General features: G+C 40.2%; 1 protein-coding gene across 1 annotated transcript in view; it reads left to right on the top strand.

Annotated features, from left to right (window-relative positions):
* The window catches only part of GOLGA5 (golgin A5), a 76,907-nt gene extending 59,599 nt beyond the window's left edge, over positions 1 to 17,308 (top strand). The window contains exons 9-13 of the mRNA XM_053697540.1: positions 2,760 to 2,858; positions 7,240 to 7,465; positions 8,512 to 8,617; positions 15,479 to 15,542; positions 16,589 to 17,308. Coding sequence (XP_053553515.1) covers positions 2,760 to 2,858; positions 7,240 to 7,465; positions 8,512 to 8,617; positions 15,479 to 15,542; positions 16,589 to 16,669 — 576 coding nt within the window. The 3' untranslated portion in view covers positions 16,670 to 17,308. The remainder of the gene's footprint in view (positions 1 to 2,759; positions 2,859 to 7,239; positions 7,466 to 8,511; positions 8,618 to 15,478; positions 15,543 to 16,588) is intronic.
* Positions 17,309 to 18,667: the final 1,359 nt, after the last annotated feature.

Here is an 18,667-nt window from a genome sequence, read left to right as displayed (position 1 = left end):
CAATAGAGATAGCGTTCCAGGGATACAGGTTAGAGTTGAAAGTTTTCCTCCCAGAGGCTGTTTTCTGTTTTAAGGATTGTCTGCAGACCAGACAAAAAGAGAGGCGTTCTTACACTGTGTAAGAGACCTTTCCAGCCTGGGAGTGATTGTTACTGTTCCTGTTCCGGTACAGAACAGGGTCTGGGATTTTATTCCAATCTGTTCATGGTTCCCAAAAAAGTGAGGGAACCTTCAAGCCAATTTTAGATCTCAAGAGTCTAAACAAATTTCTCAGAATACCGTCCTTCATGATGGAAACTATTCATTCCATTCTTCCTTTGATCCAAGAGGTTCAATTTATGACAACAGTGGATTTAAAGGACGCGTACCTGCATGTTCCCATTTACAGGGATCATCGCAAGTTCCTAAGGTTTGCTTTCTGGACAGACACTTCCAGTTCGTGACTCTTCCCTTCGGTCTTGCCACAGCTCCCAGAATTTTCACGAGGTTTTTGGGATCACTGTTGGCTTAGTATGCTCAAGCAACGGAACGGAGATTATGGGGACTTGTCTCCTTGAATACCACTGGAGCAGGAGACAAGGGATTCTCTTCAATAGTGGTTGTCTCTGGTTAATCTTTCCCAGGGAACCTGCTTTCGCGGACCAGCCTTATAGGATAGGGAGCAGTCTGGGGCTCCCTAAAGGCTCAAGGAGTTTGGACTCAGTTATAGTCTGTTCTATCTATAAACATTCTGGAGCTGAGTGCATTCTTCAAGGCTCTTCTGGCCTGACCCCAGTTAGCCTCGGTTCAGTTTATCAGGTTCCAGTCGGACAACATAACTTCAGTGGTTTGCATCAATCATCAGGGAGGATCGAGGAGTTCCTGACCGATGACAGAGGTAACCAAAAATAATTCAGTGGGTGGAGGCCCATTCTTGTTGCCTGTCGGCAACCCTCATCCCAGGGGTGGACAACTGGGAGGCGGACTTCCTGAGCAGGCAGACCTTGCATCCGGGGGAGTGGGAACTCCATCCGGAAGTGTTCTCCAGCCTGATTCTCAGGTGGGTTCAGCTGGAATTAGATCTCTTGGCATCCCGACAGAATGCCAAGCTCTCGAGAGACGGGTCGAGGTCCAGGGATTCCCAGGTGAAACTGCTAGATGCTCTGGCGGTTCCTTGGACCTTCACTTTAGCATGCCTATTTCCTCAGTTTGCGCTTCTTCCTTGGGTTATTGCTCGAATCAAGCAGGAGAGGGCATTGGTGATCCTCATTGATTCTGCTTAGCCTCGCAGGATTGGGTATGCATATCTGGTGGACATGTCATCTCTGCCGCCTTAGAGACTTCCGTGGAGGAAGGTCCTTCTAATTCAAGGAGCATTCCTTCACCCGTATCTAGTTTCTCTGAAGCTGACTACTTGGAGATTGAACGCCTAATTTTATCCAAGCTGGGCTTTTCTGTCTCGGTCTTAGAGACCATGATTCAGGCTCGTAAGCCTGTAACTAGAAAGATTTGCCATAAGATATGGCGTTCATATCTCTATTAGTGTGAATCCAAGAGCTACTCATGGAGTAGAGTTAGGATCTCTAGAATTTTTATTTTCCTCTAAGGAGGTTTGGAGAAAGGCTTTTCGACTAGTTCCCTAAAGGGTCAACTCTGGGTCTTATCTATTTTGTTTCACAAACGTCTGGCGGATGTTCCAAGATGTGCAATCATTTTGTCAGGCCTTGGTCATGATCAGGCCTGTGTTCTAGCCAGTTACTGAATTTAGTTCTCAAGGTTCTTCAAGAGTTCCGGTTGGGCCTATGCATTCCTTAGATATTAAGTTGTTATCTTGGAAAGTTTTATTTCTTGTTGCTATTTCTTCTGCTCGAAGAGTGTCAGAGCTTTCGGACGTTCAAAAATGAAGCTTCTGTGCAACAGATTTGCAAGGCTGCAACTTGGTCCTCTCCACACTTTTTCAAAGTTTTACAAATTTGACACTTTTGCCTCTGCTGAAGCCGCTTTTGGGAGTATAGTTCTTTAAGCAGTGGTGCCTTCCGTTTAGGTTCCCTGTCTTGTCCCTCCCGTATCATCTGTGTACTCTAACGTGGGTATTGAATCCCATTAGTAATTAAGATGATCCGTGGACTCATCGTGTTTTAAAAAAGAAAAGAAAATTTATGCTTACCTGATAAATGTATTTCTGTTTTGACACGATGAGTCCACGGTCCGCCCTGTTCTTTTAGACAGGTTGTGGGTTATTATCAACTTCAGACACCTCTGCATCTTGGCTTTTCCTTTCTCTTCCTAACTTCAGTCGAATGACTGGAGTGGGAGGGAAGGGAGGAGCTATTTAACTGCTCTGCTGTGGTGCTCTTTGCCTCCTCCTGCTGTCCAAGAGGTGAATATCCCATTAGTAATTAAGATGATCCGTGGACTCATCGTGTCAAAAAAGAAATACATTTATCAGGTAAGCATAAATTTTATTTTCTGTAGCATTGTGAACATTTTGTGTGTTTGTCAATTGACGATAGAGAGATCTATATATACTAGATATGTTCATTATTTTGGCATTTGTTCATTATTATTTAGTTAGTGTATTTGCTCAGATATTGCACTTTTAATTAATTGGGCACAGAAGTGAGCCAAATGCTGCAGATATTTTCAGCATTCATTTCACTCAAGAATAACTTGCCAAAATAATGCAAATATCTAATACATACACAAAAGAGATCAATTTAATTGTAAACTCCATAAAACTGAAAAATATTGATTTTGTTACCCAATCATTAATGTTTCAGGAATTTCAGTACACACAAGAGGAGCTATACAAAACGAAGAATACTCTACAGGGAAGGATCAAAGACCGTGAAGATGAGATTCAAAAACTCAGGAATCAGGTAACATGATATAAGCAGTCATGTCAACCTTATTTTTTAGGTTCCATTGTGTGAGCACTTCTCTCTTCTTATGTATTATTTTATGGTAGATTTACTAATTGTCCAAAAATAGAAGAGGCAGCAGAGACTAAAGTGGTGAATAAAAGTTCATACTTTATTTGAATCCATATTAAAATACGGAGGCACTCTCCATATGCAAAAAAACGGTCAGGACATCTGACCCACATGAAAGCTTACACGTTTCGGCTGAAATCCTTAATCATAGCTGAGGGTTACATGTTAAGCACAGCATTTAAAAAGGGAGCCTAAACATCCCATTGGATAAAATGTGTTTGGGAGTGTCCCATGTATAGCAAGTTAACACTTCACTGACCAATATCCTATACTCATTAAATCTACAAGCATAATTTACAAATACTCCTAAAACAATACCCTTTCCAGTTGTAGTTTATCTACAGGTAAATAGAGCAATAGAAAATCAGCTATATACAGTATAGGTAAAAGCACTACATCTGAAATGTATCATTAGATTGGTGCTTCACAATAAGAGCAGAATTGGAACTCAGAGGAATACAGGAGATATATACAAATATATACAGTATCTCACAAAAGTGAGTACACCCCTCACATTTTTGTAAATACTTTATTATAACTTTTCATGCGACAACACTGAAGAAATTACTCTTTGCTACAATGTAAAGTAGTGAGTGTACAGCCTGTATAACAGTGTAAATTTGCTGTCCCCTCAAAATAACTCAACACACAGCCATTAGTGTCTAAACCGTTGGCAACAAAAATGAGTACACCCCTAAGTGGAAATGTCTAAATTGGGCCCAATTAGCCATTTTCCCTCCCTGGTGTCATGTGACTCGTTAGTGTTACAAGGTCTCAGGTGTGAATTCGGAGCAGGTGTGTTAAATTTGGTGTTATCACTCTCACACTCTCTCATACTGGTCACTGGAAGTTCAACATGGCACCTAATGGCAAAGATCTCTCTGATGATCTGAAAAAAAAAGAATTATTGCTCTACATAAAGATGGCCTAGGCTATAAGAAGATTGCTAAGACCCTGAAATTGAGCTGCAGCACGGTGGGCAAGACCATACAGTGGTTTCACAGGACAGGTTCCACTCAGAACAGGCCTCGCCATGGTCGACCAAAGAAGTTAAGTGCACTTGCTCAGTGTCATATACAGAGGTTGTCTTTGGGAAATAGACGTATGAGTGCTGCCAGCATTGCTGCAGAGGTTGAAGGGGTGGGGGGGGGGTCAGCCTGTCAGTGCTCAGACCATACGTCGCACACTGCATCAAATTGCTCTACATGGCTGTCGTCCCAGAAGGAAGCCTCTTCTAAAGATGATGAACAAGAAAGCCAGCAAATAGTTTGCTTAAGACAAGCAGACTAAGAAAATGGATTACTGGAACCATGTCCTGTGGTCCGATGAGACCAAGATAACCTTATTTGGTTCAGATGGTGTCAAGCTTGTGTGGCGGCAACCAGGTGAGGAGTACAAAGACAAGTGTGTCTTGCCTACAGTCAAGCATGGTGGTGTGAGTGTCATGGTCTGGGCCTGCATGAATGCTGCCAGCCCTGGGGAGCTACAGTTCATTGAGGGAACCATGAATGCCAGCATGTACTGTGACATACTGAAGCAGAGCATGATCCCCTCCCTTCGGAGACTGGGCCGCAGGACAGTATTCCAACATGATAACGACCCCTAACACACCTCCAAGACGACCACTGCCCTGCTTAAGAAGCTGAGGGTAAAGGTGATGGACTGCCCAAGCATGTCTCCAGACCTAAACCATATTGAGCATCTGTGGGACATCATACAACGGAATGTGGGGGAGCGCAAGGTCTCTAACATCCACCAGCTCCGTGATGTTGTCATGGAGGAGTGGAAGAGGACTCCAGTGGCAACCTGTGAAAGTCTGGTGACCTCCATGCCCAAGAGGGTTAAGGCAGTGCTGAAAAATAATGGTGGCCACACAAAATATTGACACTTTGGGCCCAATTTGGACATTTCCTCTTAGGGGTGTACTCACTTTAGTTGCCAACGATTTAGACATTAATGCCTGTGTGTTGAGAAATAGAGGGAGCAATTGGGGAAATATATTTGAATATCAACGATAATAGTAAGCTTAAATACACCACAACATGTCAGGGGACATAAATATAATGGCAATTAAACACTGCCTGAGAGCATAAGTCCCATCATAGATAAACTCTTAGTCCCATAGACGATAAGTCATTTAAATAGATGACAGTTTATCTGCGTAGAGATGTAGTTTAAGTGTTCAAGCTTTACTAGCCCCAAATCAGATGGGACACAACATGGAAAAGCACAGTCCAGAAGCGTGTACAGGAAAAAAACGGAGCAGTTTGTCAACAGGACATGCTGTAAAATTTCTATTAGTCTATGATTACGGTCAGGGAGACCGAAACCGGTCAGACTATGTTCTGAAATTTTACAGCATGTCCTGTTGTTTTTACCCTGGAATAAATATATATATATATATATATATATATATATATATATATATATATATATATATATATATATATATATATATATATATATATATATATATATATATATTATATATATAAAAAATTATGTATAAATTTGCCACAATCACAACCCTTCAATATAGATATAGCATCCTTCATACCTCGGTTTTCATTGATTTTCTGTGTTTCTTTTTGTGTAGTCTATCCAGATACATTCATTATTCTATCACATCAATATATGTTGAAGGGACAGTAAACACCTTGTAATTACAATATTTTTCTTTAGTCTTGCAATTAATTAACATACTGAATGAATTATCACCTTGTCTGCCACAATTGTTTATTTATAGCCAATCAGGACTTGTTACTGGAGTCAATCAGGACTTGTTACTGGAGTCAATCAGGACTTGTTACTGGAGTCAATCAGGACTTGTTACTGGAGTCAATCAGGACTTGTTACTGGAGTAGACAAAGCTAGCTATGGTCTCATGTTTGCAAAACATCCAGTGTTTTACAGCTCCTTATTTGATTGTCCCTAATTTGCTTTATTAGAGATTAATATGTTGCAGGGTTAAATTTGTAATGTGCTTCCAGTTGTTAGCAATGGAAAAGGGACATTCAGCCAAAATTGGAATCCATATAGATGCATTTCAGTTTTGAATAGAAGCATTTTTGTAATATACATGTATTAGAAAAAATGCTTCTAATAAAAGCTATGGCTGTTTCAAAAGTGTATTTAAGTATGCACCAGCATTTTAGACACAGCACTTGCTCAGAGAGCCTAAGGTGCTAGTATCATCTAGTAATGCCTTAATTTGTTAACGGCTGCCATGATTACAAACCCCACTGGCACTCTGAGCAGCTGCAGTATTTACAATGTTGGTGCACTGAGAATATCTAGCTATGCTTCACATGGACGTACAGAAACAAATGTTAACACTAACATTTTTACTAGAAGCATTTTTGCCAAATTGTATATTGCAAATATATTCAAAGATGTAATTCATCCATGGTCATTTCCATTTTGAACGGAATGTACCTTTTAATTTTCTGACTTAAATTACAGAAAAACTGAGCAAATAAATAATAAAGGTACATTGCAAAGTTGTTTATCTACACATAATTAAAGGGACAGTCTAGTCTAAAATAAACTTTCATGATTCAGATAGGGCATGTTATTTTAAACAATTTTCCAATTTACTTTTATCACCAATTTTGCTTTGTTCTCTTGGTACTCTTAGTTGAAAGCTAAACCTAGGAGGTTCATATGCTAATTTCTTAGAACTTGATGGCCGCCTCTTATCTGAATGCATTTTGACAGTTTTTCACCACTAGAGGGTGTTAGTTCATGTGTGTCATATAGATAACACTGTGCTCACATATGTGGAGTTACCTAGGAGTCAGCACTGATTGGCTAAAATGCAAGTCTGTCAAAAGAACTGAAATAAGGGGGCAGTTTGCAGAGGCTTAGATACAAGGTAATTACAGAGGTAAAACATGTATTATTATAACTGTGTTGGTTATGCAAAACTGGGGAGTGGGAAATAAAGGGATTATCTATCTTTTAAAAAAATTAAAATTCTAGTGTAGACTGTCCCTTTAAGCATTTTTATATGAACATCTCAAATGTTTATTGTCCCTTTTTAAATGCTTGAAAAGAAAAAAAAACATTTCTTTTATATACCGTTTGATGGCAGATTAGGTTATTCACATTTTAGACTAGAAGTAATTGTGTTAGGATAATTATATTATTTTTTAGTTCTATAGAGTATTTTTAATATAATTACATGCAGAGACAGAAGTAGATTCATACATGTACCACCCTATGCTTTGTTTTGTAATTGAAAGGTCCCGTTTGTCATATTTCACAGCTCACCAACAAAACCCTGAGCAGCAGCAGTGAAACTGAGCTAGAAAACCGTCTGCACCAGCTGACCGAGACTCTAATACAGAAGCAAACTATGTTAGAAAACCTGAGCACAGAGAAGAACTCGCTGGTGTATCAGCTGGAGCGGCTCGAGCATCAGCTAAAGAATGTGCAAGGGAGCGGCATGAACGGCTCTTCTATCAACATGTCTGCAGTGGACAGCGGGGAAGGTAAAATGCGTGTTTGTCTGACAATAATCAGTGTGTACTTGTGAAACTATTTGTTTGATTATAAATTAATCTTAAGATGTGAAAAACCAAGGCAAAGGCTGCACTCTCATAAAGGGGGAAAATAAGTTTATCGAAGAGCAACTTTTCGGGGCTCCTGCCCCTTTCTCAAGCTAAAACAGTGAAAACACCATATACATATAACCAAACCAATTTAAAACAATGAGCCAATCACAACAAAGTGGGAAAGAACAAGACATTATGGTTAACATACATCTTAAATTAACCCTACACACCTCCCTTAAGAGTCTCACACAGGAGTCTCATTACAAAGGCCCAAAGATTAAATACAATTAAATACAAGAAATACTACTAGTACCAAATAGACAGGGGATATAAAAGGACAGTTTCTAAATAAATGGAGTCAGATCAAAATCTTTGTTCATTCCCTTTGGATACATTGTATCTAACTTCTATATCCATTTTGCTTCCTTATATAAAAGTTCCTTCTGTCTTTCTCCACCTCTAACCTTTTTGTTAACCCTATCTAGCACCAGAAATCCTATCCCTGAATTCTGTTTTTTAGCCAGTAATGTATCTAAGCCGTTTTTACATTTATCCAAAGTATTGGCATTCACTACCTTAGGCAATGAGCTGCACAATCTCATTGCTCGTGCAGTAAAAAATGTTTTATGTTGCTGGAGATTAAATCTCTTCTCTTCTAGCCTTAAAGTGTGACCTTGTCACAAACCATTGCCTTGGCATAAATAGAGCTTCCGCCAACTCTTTATATGGCCCTTGAATATATTTGTATAAAGTTATCATATCATCTCTCAAGCAATTTTCTTAAGTAAACAGACACAATTTGGTTAAATTCTCCTTATTGGTTTTTGTGGCTTTTTGAAGTTTTTCTAATTACATGCACTTTGCAGTTGCTTCTTTTGTTTTATACTTGGTCATCTGTGGCAACATTTTTTGGTTTGGTCAACAAAGTTTTCACTACATATTTAAAATGATGTGCCTTTCTGTCTCCCTTCCATATAATACAGGAGCACGCACCAGAAATGTCCCAGTTCTTTTTAGTGATTCGGATACAAACGTTGCAGGAATGTACGGTAGAGTAAGAAAAGCTGCTACTACTATAGACCAGTTCAGGTACAGTAAACATTACATTCATTTCTTTTAAATTCAGTAGATGTAGTAAAGCTGATCAAGCTGATTAGCATTTAGTTTTTGTTCTAACTTCATGTATATCGTTTTGTGCATATTAATTTCTTGGCTGATGTGAATACCGTGGTCAGATACCTAGAGCACTACATGGCAGGAAACACTGCTACCACCTAGTGTTCTTGCAAATGTACAACATTGTTAAACGTATTCTTGCAAATCTGCTGCCATATATTTCTCCAACATAGGTGTGTCCGGTCCACGGCGTCATCCTTACTTGTGGGATATTCTCTTCCCCAACAGGAAATGGCAAAGAGCCCAGCAAAGCTGGTCACATGATCCCTCCTAGGCTCCGCCTACCCCAGTCATTCTCTTTGCCGTTGTACAGGCAACATCTCCACGGAGATGGCTTAGAGTTTTTTAGTGTTTAACTGTAGTTTTTATTATTCAATCAAGAGTTTGTTATTTTGAAATAGTGCTGGTATGTACTATTTACTCAGAAACAGAAAAGAGATGAAGATTTCTGTTTGTATGAGGAAAATGATTTTAGCAACCGTAACTAAAATCCATGGCTGTTCCACACAGGACTGTTGAGAGCAATTAACTTCAGTTGGGGGAACAGTGTGCAGTCTCTTGCTGCTTGAGGTATGACACATTCTAACAAGACGATGTAATGCTGGAAGCTGTCATTTTCCCTATGGGATCCGGTAAGCCATGTTTATTACGATCATAAATAAGGGCTTCACAAGGGCTTATTAAGACTGTAGACTGTTTCTGGGCTAAATCGATTCATTATTAACACATATTTAGCCTTGAGGAATCATTTTATCTGGGTATTTTTGATATAATAATATCGGCAGGCACTGTATTAGACACCTTATTCCTTAGGGGCTTTCCCAAAGCTTAAGCAGAGCCTCATTTTCGCGCCGGTGTGGCGCACTTGTTTTTGAGAGGCATGGCATGCAGTCGCATGTGAGAGGAGCTCTGATACTTAGAAAAGACTTTCTGAAGGCGTCATTTGGTATCGTATTCCCCTTTGGGCTTGGTTGGGTCTCAGCAAAGCAGATACCAGGGACTGTAAAGGGGTTAAAGTTTAAAACGGCTCCGGTTCCGTTATTTTAAGGGTTAAAGCTTCCAAATTTGGTGTGCAATACTTTTAAGGCTTTAAGACACTGTGGTGAAAATTTGGTGAATTTTGAACAATTCCTTCATGTTTTTTCGCAATTGCAGTAATAAAGTGTGTTCAGTTTAAAATTTAAAGTGACAGTAACGGTTTTATTTTAAAACGTTTTTGTACTTTGTTATCAAGTTTATGCCTGTTTAACATGTCTGAACTACCAGATAGACTGTGTTCTGAATGTGGGGAAGCCAGAATTCCTATTCATTTAAATAAATGTGATTTATGTGATAATGACAATGATGCCCAAGATGATTCCTCAAGTGAGGGGAGTAAGCATGGTACTGCATCATTCCCTCCTTCGTCTACACGAGTCTTGCCCACTCAGGAGGCCCCTAGTACATCTAGCGCGCCAATACTCCTTACTATGCAACAATTAACGGCTGTAATGGATAATTCTGTCAAAAACATTTTAGCCAAAATGAACCCTTGTCAGCGTAAGCGTGGCTGCTCTGTTTTAGATACTGAAGAGCATGACGACGCTGATATTAATATCTCTGAAGGGCCCCTAACCCAGTCTGATGGGGCCAGGGAGGTTTTGTCTGAGGGAAAAATTACTGATTCAGGGAACATTTCTCAACAGGCTGAACCTGATGTGATTGCATTTAAATTTAAGTTGGAACATCTCCGCATTCTGCTTAAGGAGGTATTATCCACTCTGAATGATTGTGAAAAGTTGGTCATCCCAGAGAAACTATGTAAAATGGACAAGTTCCTAGAGGTGCCGGGGCTCCCAGAAGCTTTTCCTATACCCAAGCGGGTGGCGGACATTGTTAATAAAGAATGGGAAAGGCCCGGTATTCCTTTCGTCCCTCCCCCCATATTTAAAAAATTGTTTCCTATGGTCGACCCCAGAAAGGACTTATGGCAGACAGTCCCCAAGGTCGAGGGAGCGGTTTCCACTTTAAACAAACGCACCACTATACCCATAGAGGATAGTTGTGCTTTCAAAGATCCTGTGGATAAAAAATTAGAAGGTTTGCTTAAAAAGATGTTTGTTCAGCAGGGTTACCTTCTACAACCAATTTCATGCATTGTCCCTGTCGCTACAGCCGCATGTTTCTGGTTCGATGAGCTGATAAAGACGCTCGATAGTGATTCTCCTCCTTATGAGGAGATTATGGACAGAATCAATGCTCTCAAATTGGCTAATTCTTTCACCCTAGACGCCACTTTGCAATTGGCTAGGTTAGCGGCTAAGAATTCTGGGTTTGCTATTGTGGCGCGCAGAGCGCTTTGGTTGAAATCTTGGTCGGCTGATGCGTCTTCCAAGAACAAGCTACTTAACATTCCTTTCAAGGGGAAAACGCTGTTTGGCCCTGACTTGAAAGAGATTATCTCTGATATCACTGGGGGTAAGGGCCACGCCCTTCCTCAGGATCGGCCTTTCAAGGCAAAAAATAGACCTAATTTTCGTCCCTTTCGTAAAAACGGACCAGCCCAAAGTGCTACGTCCTCTAAGCAAGAGGGTAATACTTCTCAAGCCAAGCCAGCTTGGAGACCAATGCAAGGCTGGAACAAGGGAAAGCAGGCCAAGAAACCTGCCACTGCTACCAAGACAGCATGAAATGTTGGCCCCCGATCCGGGACCGGATCTGGTGGGGGGCAGACTCTCTCTCTTCGCTCAGGCTTGGGCAAGAGATGTTCTGGATCCTTGGGCGCTAGAAATAGTCTCCCAAGGTTATCTTCTGGAATTCAAGGGACTTCCCCCAAGGGGGAGGTTCCACAGGTCTCAGTTGTCTTCAGACCACATAAAAAGACAGGCGTTCTTACATTGTGTAGAAGACCTGTTAAAAATGGGAGTGATTCATCCAGTTCCATTAAGAGAACAAGGGATGGGGTTCTACTCCAATCTGTTCATAGTTCCCAAAAAAGAGGGAACGTTCAGACCAATCTTAGATCTCAAGATCTTAAACAAGTTTCTCAAGGTTCCATCGTTCAAGATGGAAACCATTCGAACTATTCTTCCTTCCATCCAGGAAGGTCAATTCATGACCACGGTGGATTTAAAGGATGCGTATCTACATATTCCTATCCACAAGGAACATCATCGGTTCCTAAGGTTCGCATTCCTGGACAAACATTACCAGTTCGTGGCGCTTCCTTTCGGATTAGCCACTGCTCCAAGGATTTTCACAAAGGTACTAGGGTCCCTTCTAGCTGTGCTACGACCAAGGGGCGTTGCGGTAGTACCTTACTTGGACGACATTCTGATTCAAGCGTCGTCCCTTCCTCAAGCAAAGGCTCACACGGACATCGTCCTGGCCTTTCTCAGATCTCACGGATGGAAAGTGAACGTGGAAAAGAGTTCTCTATCCCCGTCAACAAGGGTTCCCTTCTTGGGAACAATTATAGACTCCTTAGAAATGAGGATTTTTCTGACAGAGGTCAGAAAAACAAAACTTCTAGACTCTTGTCGGATACTTCATTCCGTTCCTCTTCCTTCCATAGCTCAGTGCATGGAAGTGATCGGGTTGATGGTAGCGGCAATGGACATAGTTCCTTTTGCGCGCATTCATCTAAGACCATTACAACTGTGCATGCTCAGTCAGTGGAATGGGGACTATACAGACTTGTCTCCGAAGATACAAGTAAATCAGAGGACCAGAGACTCACTCCGTTGGTGGCTGTCCCTGGACAACCTGTCACAAGGGATGACATTCCGCAGACCAGAGTGGGTCATTGTCACGACCGACGCCAGTCTGATGGGCTGGGGCGCGGTCTGGGGACCCCTGAAAGCTCAGGGTCTTTGGTCTCGGGAAGAATCTCTTCTACCGATAAATATTCTGGAACTGAGAGCGATATTCAATGCTCTCAAGGCCTGGCCTCAGCTAGCGAGGACCAAGTTCATACGGTTTCAATCAGACAACATGACAACTGTTGCGTACATCAACCATCAGGGGGGAACAAGGAGTTCCCTAGCGATGGAAGAAGTGACCAAAATCATTCTATGGGCGGAGTCTCACTCCTGCCACCTGTCTGCTATCCACATCCCAGGAGTGGAAAATTGGGAAGCGGATTTTCTGAGTCGTCAGACATTGCATCCGGGGGAGTGGGAACTCCATCCGGAAATCTTTGCCCAAGTCACTCACCTGTGGGGCATTCCAGACATGGATCTGATGGCCTCTCGTCAGAACTTCAAAGTTCCTTGCTACGGGGCCAGATCCAGGGATCCCAAGGCGGCTCTAGTGGATGCACTAGTAGCACCTTGGACCTTCAAACTAGCTTATGTGTTCCCGCCATTTCCTCTCATCCCCAGGCTGGTAGCCAGGATCAATCAGGAGAGGGCGTCGGTGATCTTGATAGCTCCTGCGTGGCCACGCAGGACTTGGTATGCAGATCTGGTGAATATGTCATCGGCTCCACCTTGGAAGCTACCTTTGAGACGAGACCTTCTTGTTCAGGGTCCGTTCGAACATCCGAATCTGGTTTCACTCCAGCTGACTGCTTGGAGATTGAACGCTTGATTTTATCGAAGCGAGGATTCTCAGATTCTGTTATCGATACTCTTGTTCAGGCCAGAAAGCCTGTAACTAGAAAGATTTACCACAAAATTTGGAAAAAATATATCTGTTGGTGTGAATCTAAAGGATTCCCTTGGGACAAGGTTAAGATTCCTAGGATTCTATCCTTCCTTCAAGAAGGATTGGAAAAAGGATTATCTGCAAGTTCCCTGAAGGGACAGATTTCTGCCTTGTCGGTGTTACTTCACAAAAAGCTGGCAGCTGTGCCAGATGTTCAAGCCTTTGTTCAGGCTCTGGTTAGAATCAAGCCTGTTTACAAACCTTTGACTCCTCCTTGGAGTCTCAATTTAGTTCTTTCAGTTCTTCAGGGGGTTCCGTTTGAACCCTTACATTCCGTTGATATTAAGTTATTATCTTGGAAAGTTTTGTTTTTAGTTGCAATTTCTTCTGCTAGAAGAGTCTCAGAATTATCTGCTCTGCAGTGTTCTCCTCCTTATCTGGTGTTCCATGCAGATAAGGTGGTTTTACGTACTAAACCTGGTTTTCTTCCAAAAGTTGTTTCTAACAAAAACATTAACCAGGAGATTATCGTACCTTCTCTGTGTCCAAAACCAGTTTCAAAGAAGGAACGTTTGTTGCACAATTTGGATGTTGTTCGCGCTCTAAAATTCTATTTAGATGCTACAAAGGATTTTAGACAAACATCTTCCTTGTTTGTTGTTTATTCAGGTAAAAGGAGAGGTCAAAAAGCAACTTCTACCTCTCTCTCTTTTTGGATTAAAAGCATCATCAGATTGGCTTACGAGACTGCCGGACGGCAGCCTCCCGAAAGAATCACAGCTCATTCCACTAGGGCTGTGGCTTCCACATGGGCCTTCAAGAACGAGGCTTCTGTTGATCAGATATGTAGGGCAGCGACTTGGTCTTCACTGCACACTTTTACCAAATTTTACAAGTTTGATACTTTTGCTTCTTCTGAGGCTATTTTTGGGAGAAAGGTTTTGCAAGCCGTGGTGCCTTCCATTTAGGTGACCTGATTTGCTCCCTCCCTTCATCCGGGTCCTAAAGCTTTGGTATTGGTTCCCACAAGTAAGGATGACGCCGTGGACCGGACACACCTATGTTGGAGAAAACAGAATTTATGTTTACCTGATAAATTTCTTTCTCCAACGGTGTGTCCGGTCCACGGCCCGCCCTGGTTTTTTAATCAGGTCTGATAATTTATTTTCTTTAACTACAGTCACCACGGTACCATATGGTTTCTCCTATGCAAATATTCCTCCTTAACGTCGGTCGAATGACTGGGGTAGGCGGAGCCTAGGAGGGATCATGTGACCAGCTTTGCTGGGCTCTTTGCCATTTCCTGTTGGGGAAGAGAATATCCCACAAGTAAGGATGACGCCGTGGACCGGACACACCGTTGGAGAAAGAAATTTATCAGGTAAACATAAATTCTGTTTTCCCCAGATACATGCATTCTCCTGAGCCTACCTACTGTCCAACAAAAAATACCAAGAGAACAAAGTCAATTTGATACTATATATAGATTGGAAACTTTTTTTAAATTGTGTCCTCTATCTGAATCATGGGGAAAAAATGGTTTTGTGTGTCTTGCCAGTGAGGACTCTCCAATTAACAGGTTAAAAACAAAAGGACAAATCTATAAATACTACATAGAAATTAAACATGGCAAGCAGAGGGAACTCTAATTCGCTATGACAAAGTAAAACAATATCTTTGGACAAACAAAAATAATTACAAAGCAAGAGGTATGTGGTGTGTATGTATGTATGTAGCACTGTTAACGTTCACTAGCTGAAAGGGACATTCCACACTACAAGGGCTGCCACCTGACCTCGGCTATGTTTTCCTGGACAGTTATGAGTTAGACATACTGGAGGCTGTGCAGGGAGGAACATGCATAGTGATGTCCAGCAGCTGTATTTATGTACTGTCCAGAGGCACAATGCATGTTCCTTCCTGCGCACCTTGCAGCATGTGTAACTCAGGAAAACATGGCTGAGGTGGCAACCCTATGCCTAAACCTGTGACTTCCATTAAAAGCTGCAGTACATTATGTAGCAATGTACTGCAGTTGTATTTGTCAGTTAAGGGGTTCAAAACATAGGGATTCAAAACATATTGTAATAACCTGAGTAAAGTAAAAATATTATCACTTTTATTTATCTTTTCCCCATTATTTTGCAGCATCCGTCTCGGCATCTTTCTACGAAGATATCCTATTGCACGTGTATTTATTATTATATATATGGTAAGTGTGGAGGAAATGTGTAGTTCATTTGTTGTTTGCCCAAATGCTATAACTGTTTATTATCTAACTAGCTATAGTAAGAATTAATTTGCAGAGTCTTTTTATAAAAATAAAATATATATATATAAATAAATAAATATATATAATATATATAACAGAAATGGACTGCACTCTCAGACTGGACTGGGTACACATCCCAAGTCACTGTAAAACCCACAGCCCTAAATACCTACAGACAGCTGTACAGTTTTCAGCAACTCAGATAACTCCCGACCAGCCGGGGTGACAAGCCCATAGAGAAGATTACAAAACAAAATTGTCAACACAACACACAGAAATCCTGTCACTCTCTAGCAAGCACACAGTAATATTTAAAAGCAAAAATGGGAGAGTTAGTTGCATTTAGCATCAAACGGTTTTAGGCCAGGGCCACGTCAGGGTGGCACTATTTGGTATTCTTTTTGTTTTAAATTTAACAAATACTGAATATTCATAGAACATTTACATTTGTTTTCATTGAACTTTTTCTACCTGTAGCTTATACTTAAATTTAGAGTGCTGGAGAGCCGTGCTAACCCCTCCTCTTCTGCACAGAGCCCCTGCCGCTCTAATAGGAGGCTTAGCGCAGCTTCTCCCAGGGCCTGCATTAAAGAACCTGTATATATAATGGTACAAAACCCTTTATCCAAACTGCTTGGGACCAGAAAAGGTTTGGATTTCAAAATATTTGTATATTTACATCTGTAAGTGTAAACAACAATATCTTATGTCATTAATGCAATATTTATGTCATAATACAGCTTATAGATTCAACTTACATCGTACAATCACTCATAGTTCAGTTCTGCAATTAAAAAGTTAACAGTTGTTCTTTTTAATAAATATAGGCTATCATTTGCATTTTAGAACCCAAAAAACAAGCCAAAAATGCAGGCAGAGAGGATTGTGACTTACTGTTTGGGAAAAATATTTAATATTGTGCTGGAGCAGACCATTTATATATTTCTCCATAAGTACTAATAAGCTGATATTTTGCTATCTTTCAGGCACTCCTGCACCTCTGGGTTATGATTGTTCTTCTCACCTACACCCCAGAAATGCACCATGACCATCCGTCGGGCAAATAGAAACTAAAGCCAAAGAAATGCATCATCACTAAAACAAGTGACATATTTACTCTTCTGCATATGGACAGAAAACAAATGAAAAACCTTTACGTCTACTAGGCTCTATCTTACTTTCTAATAGCAAATTACTTTATTAGTGAGCAATGCTTGATCACAGACTGTCAGATTAGAGATGGAAGTGTAGCAATGCTGCAGGTCAGTTGCCTTTAAGAACAGCAGAATTTGGTGATGGTACCTATATAAATTCTACTGCACCTATGGTGCATATAAGTACAATGGATGCAAAGATAACATTTTCGGAAATTGCAAGCTTTGATATTTATTTTCTTGAAAATGGTCTGATTTATTCACTGACTGTATGTAAATGTATTTTATTACATGGCTTTATATAGCACTACGTTTAAGCCCTTGTTAACAAGGCGTTATCCATACTGTATTTTATCTGTAATCAGGGACATTAAATGTATATAACGTATGATTAAACATGCCCTGTAACTGTCATTCGGCATTATTTTGCACTTGTAAGATTTTAATTGTAAATATTTTTCTTTAACCTACTAAGATACCTGCTGCGCTGTCCAACGAATAGTGCAATCTTTTAGTAAATACCTTTCAAATGAATAAAAATCATTTATGGTTCTCTGTCGCCTTTTTTGTTATTTTAATTTCCTGTAATAATTATGGTAAGAGTTCTGATCTGCCTAATTCTTTTTATACACCAGGGGGAGCTGAATAATCACTAAAATCATCTGCACAGGCAGCTTTAGTCATTTTCAAGCCAGGGTTTCAGGATATTGCTGCCTAAGCAAAGGTGCCTCAGCTGTTTCAACCATTGATTAAGAAACTCTGTCCTATCTAATATGATAAAATCTTGCTACAGAGTAACAAATAAGATCTGTCTCTTTAAAATGTATAATTTCATAACAGACTTACCTTATTTAAAGGACCATTAAAGGGATATGATTCAGATAGAGCATGCAATTTTAAGCACCTTTCTAATTTACTCTTATCAATTTTTCTTTGTTTTGTTGGTATTTTTTATTTGAAAAGCAGGAATGTAAGCTTAGGAACCAGCCTATTTTTGGTTCAGCACCTGGGTAAGCTCATGCTGATTGGTGGCTAAATCTAGCCACATTGATTTTTAAATGAGTAGATTTTTTTTTTTTTTTCTCTGAGAAATTTTAAAAATTTACTTCCATTCATGTGACAGCCATCAACCAATCACAGACTCATATACATATAATGAACCATTGCACATGCTCAGTAAGAGCCAGTGCCTCAAACTGTGTATAAATAAAAACTGTGCACAATTTCCAATCATGGAAGTAAATTGGATTTTTTTTTATTTTTAAAACTACTTGCTCTATTTGACTCATCGTTTAATTTTGACTTTAGAGTCCCTTTTAAACCTATGAAATGATCTTTATTAAATATATTGCTTCAATGGACGTTCAGGGGTTGTTTAAAATAAATTTTTCTATCGTAAATTACCAAAACGGTATCAAACAACTTTTTTATATTTTGCCATTAAATGTGGGTCACTTGAATCCTTTATTTTTTTTTTTATTTTTTTTTAATTCTGACCAATTCCTTAGGCTGCAATGATTTTTAGCTAAAGCCTTTACATATTTCAAATAGTGATGCCATGTTTCAGGTTATATAAAAATAAATCGAAATTTGAATGGAAAAGATCTTCTACAAAAGGAAAAAGGTGCTCAAGGGACAATAAACTAAGTTTTAACCTAATTATAATTGTTCTGTACTACCACTATTCTTAAAGGGACAGTAATGCCAGCATTAAACTTTCTTGATTCAGATGGAGCATGTCCTTTTTAAACAACTTTCCAATATACTAATCAAAATAGCTTCATTCACTTGGTATTCTTTGTTGAAGAGTAGTGCTTGGAGCAGTACTGCACTACTGGGAGCTTGCTGGTAATTGCTGGCTGCACATATTTGCCTCTTGTCATTGGCTCACCAGATGTGGTAAGCCGGTTC

Source organism: Bombina bombina, chromosome 1 (assembly GCF_027579735.1).
Source record: "Bombina bombina isolate aBomBom1 chromosome 1, aBomBom1.pri, whole genome shotgun sequence".
NCBI lineage: Eukaryota > Metazoa > Chordata > Amphibia > Anura > Bombinatoridae > Bombina > Bombina bombina.
This window is presented reverse-complemented; position numbering and strand designations above follow the sequence as displayed.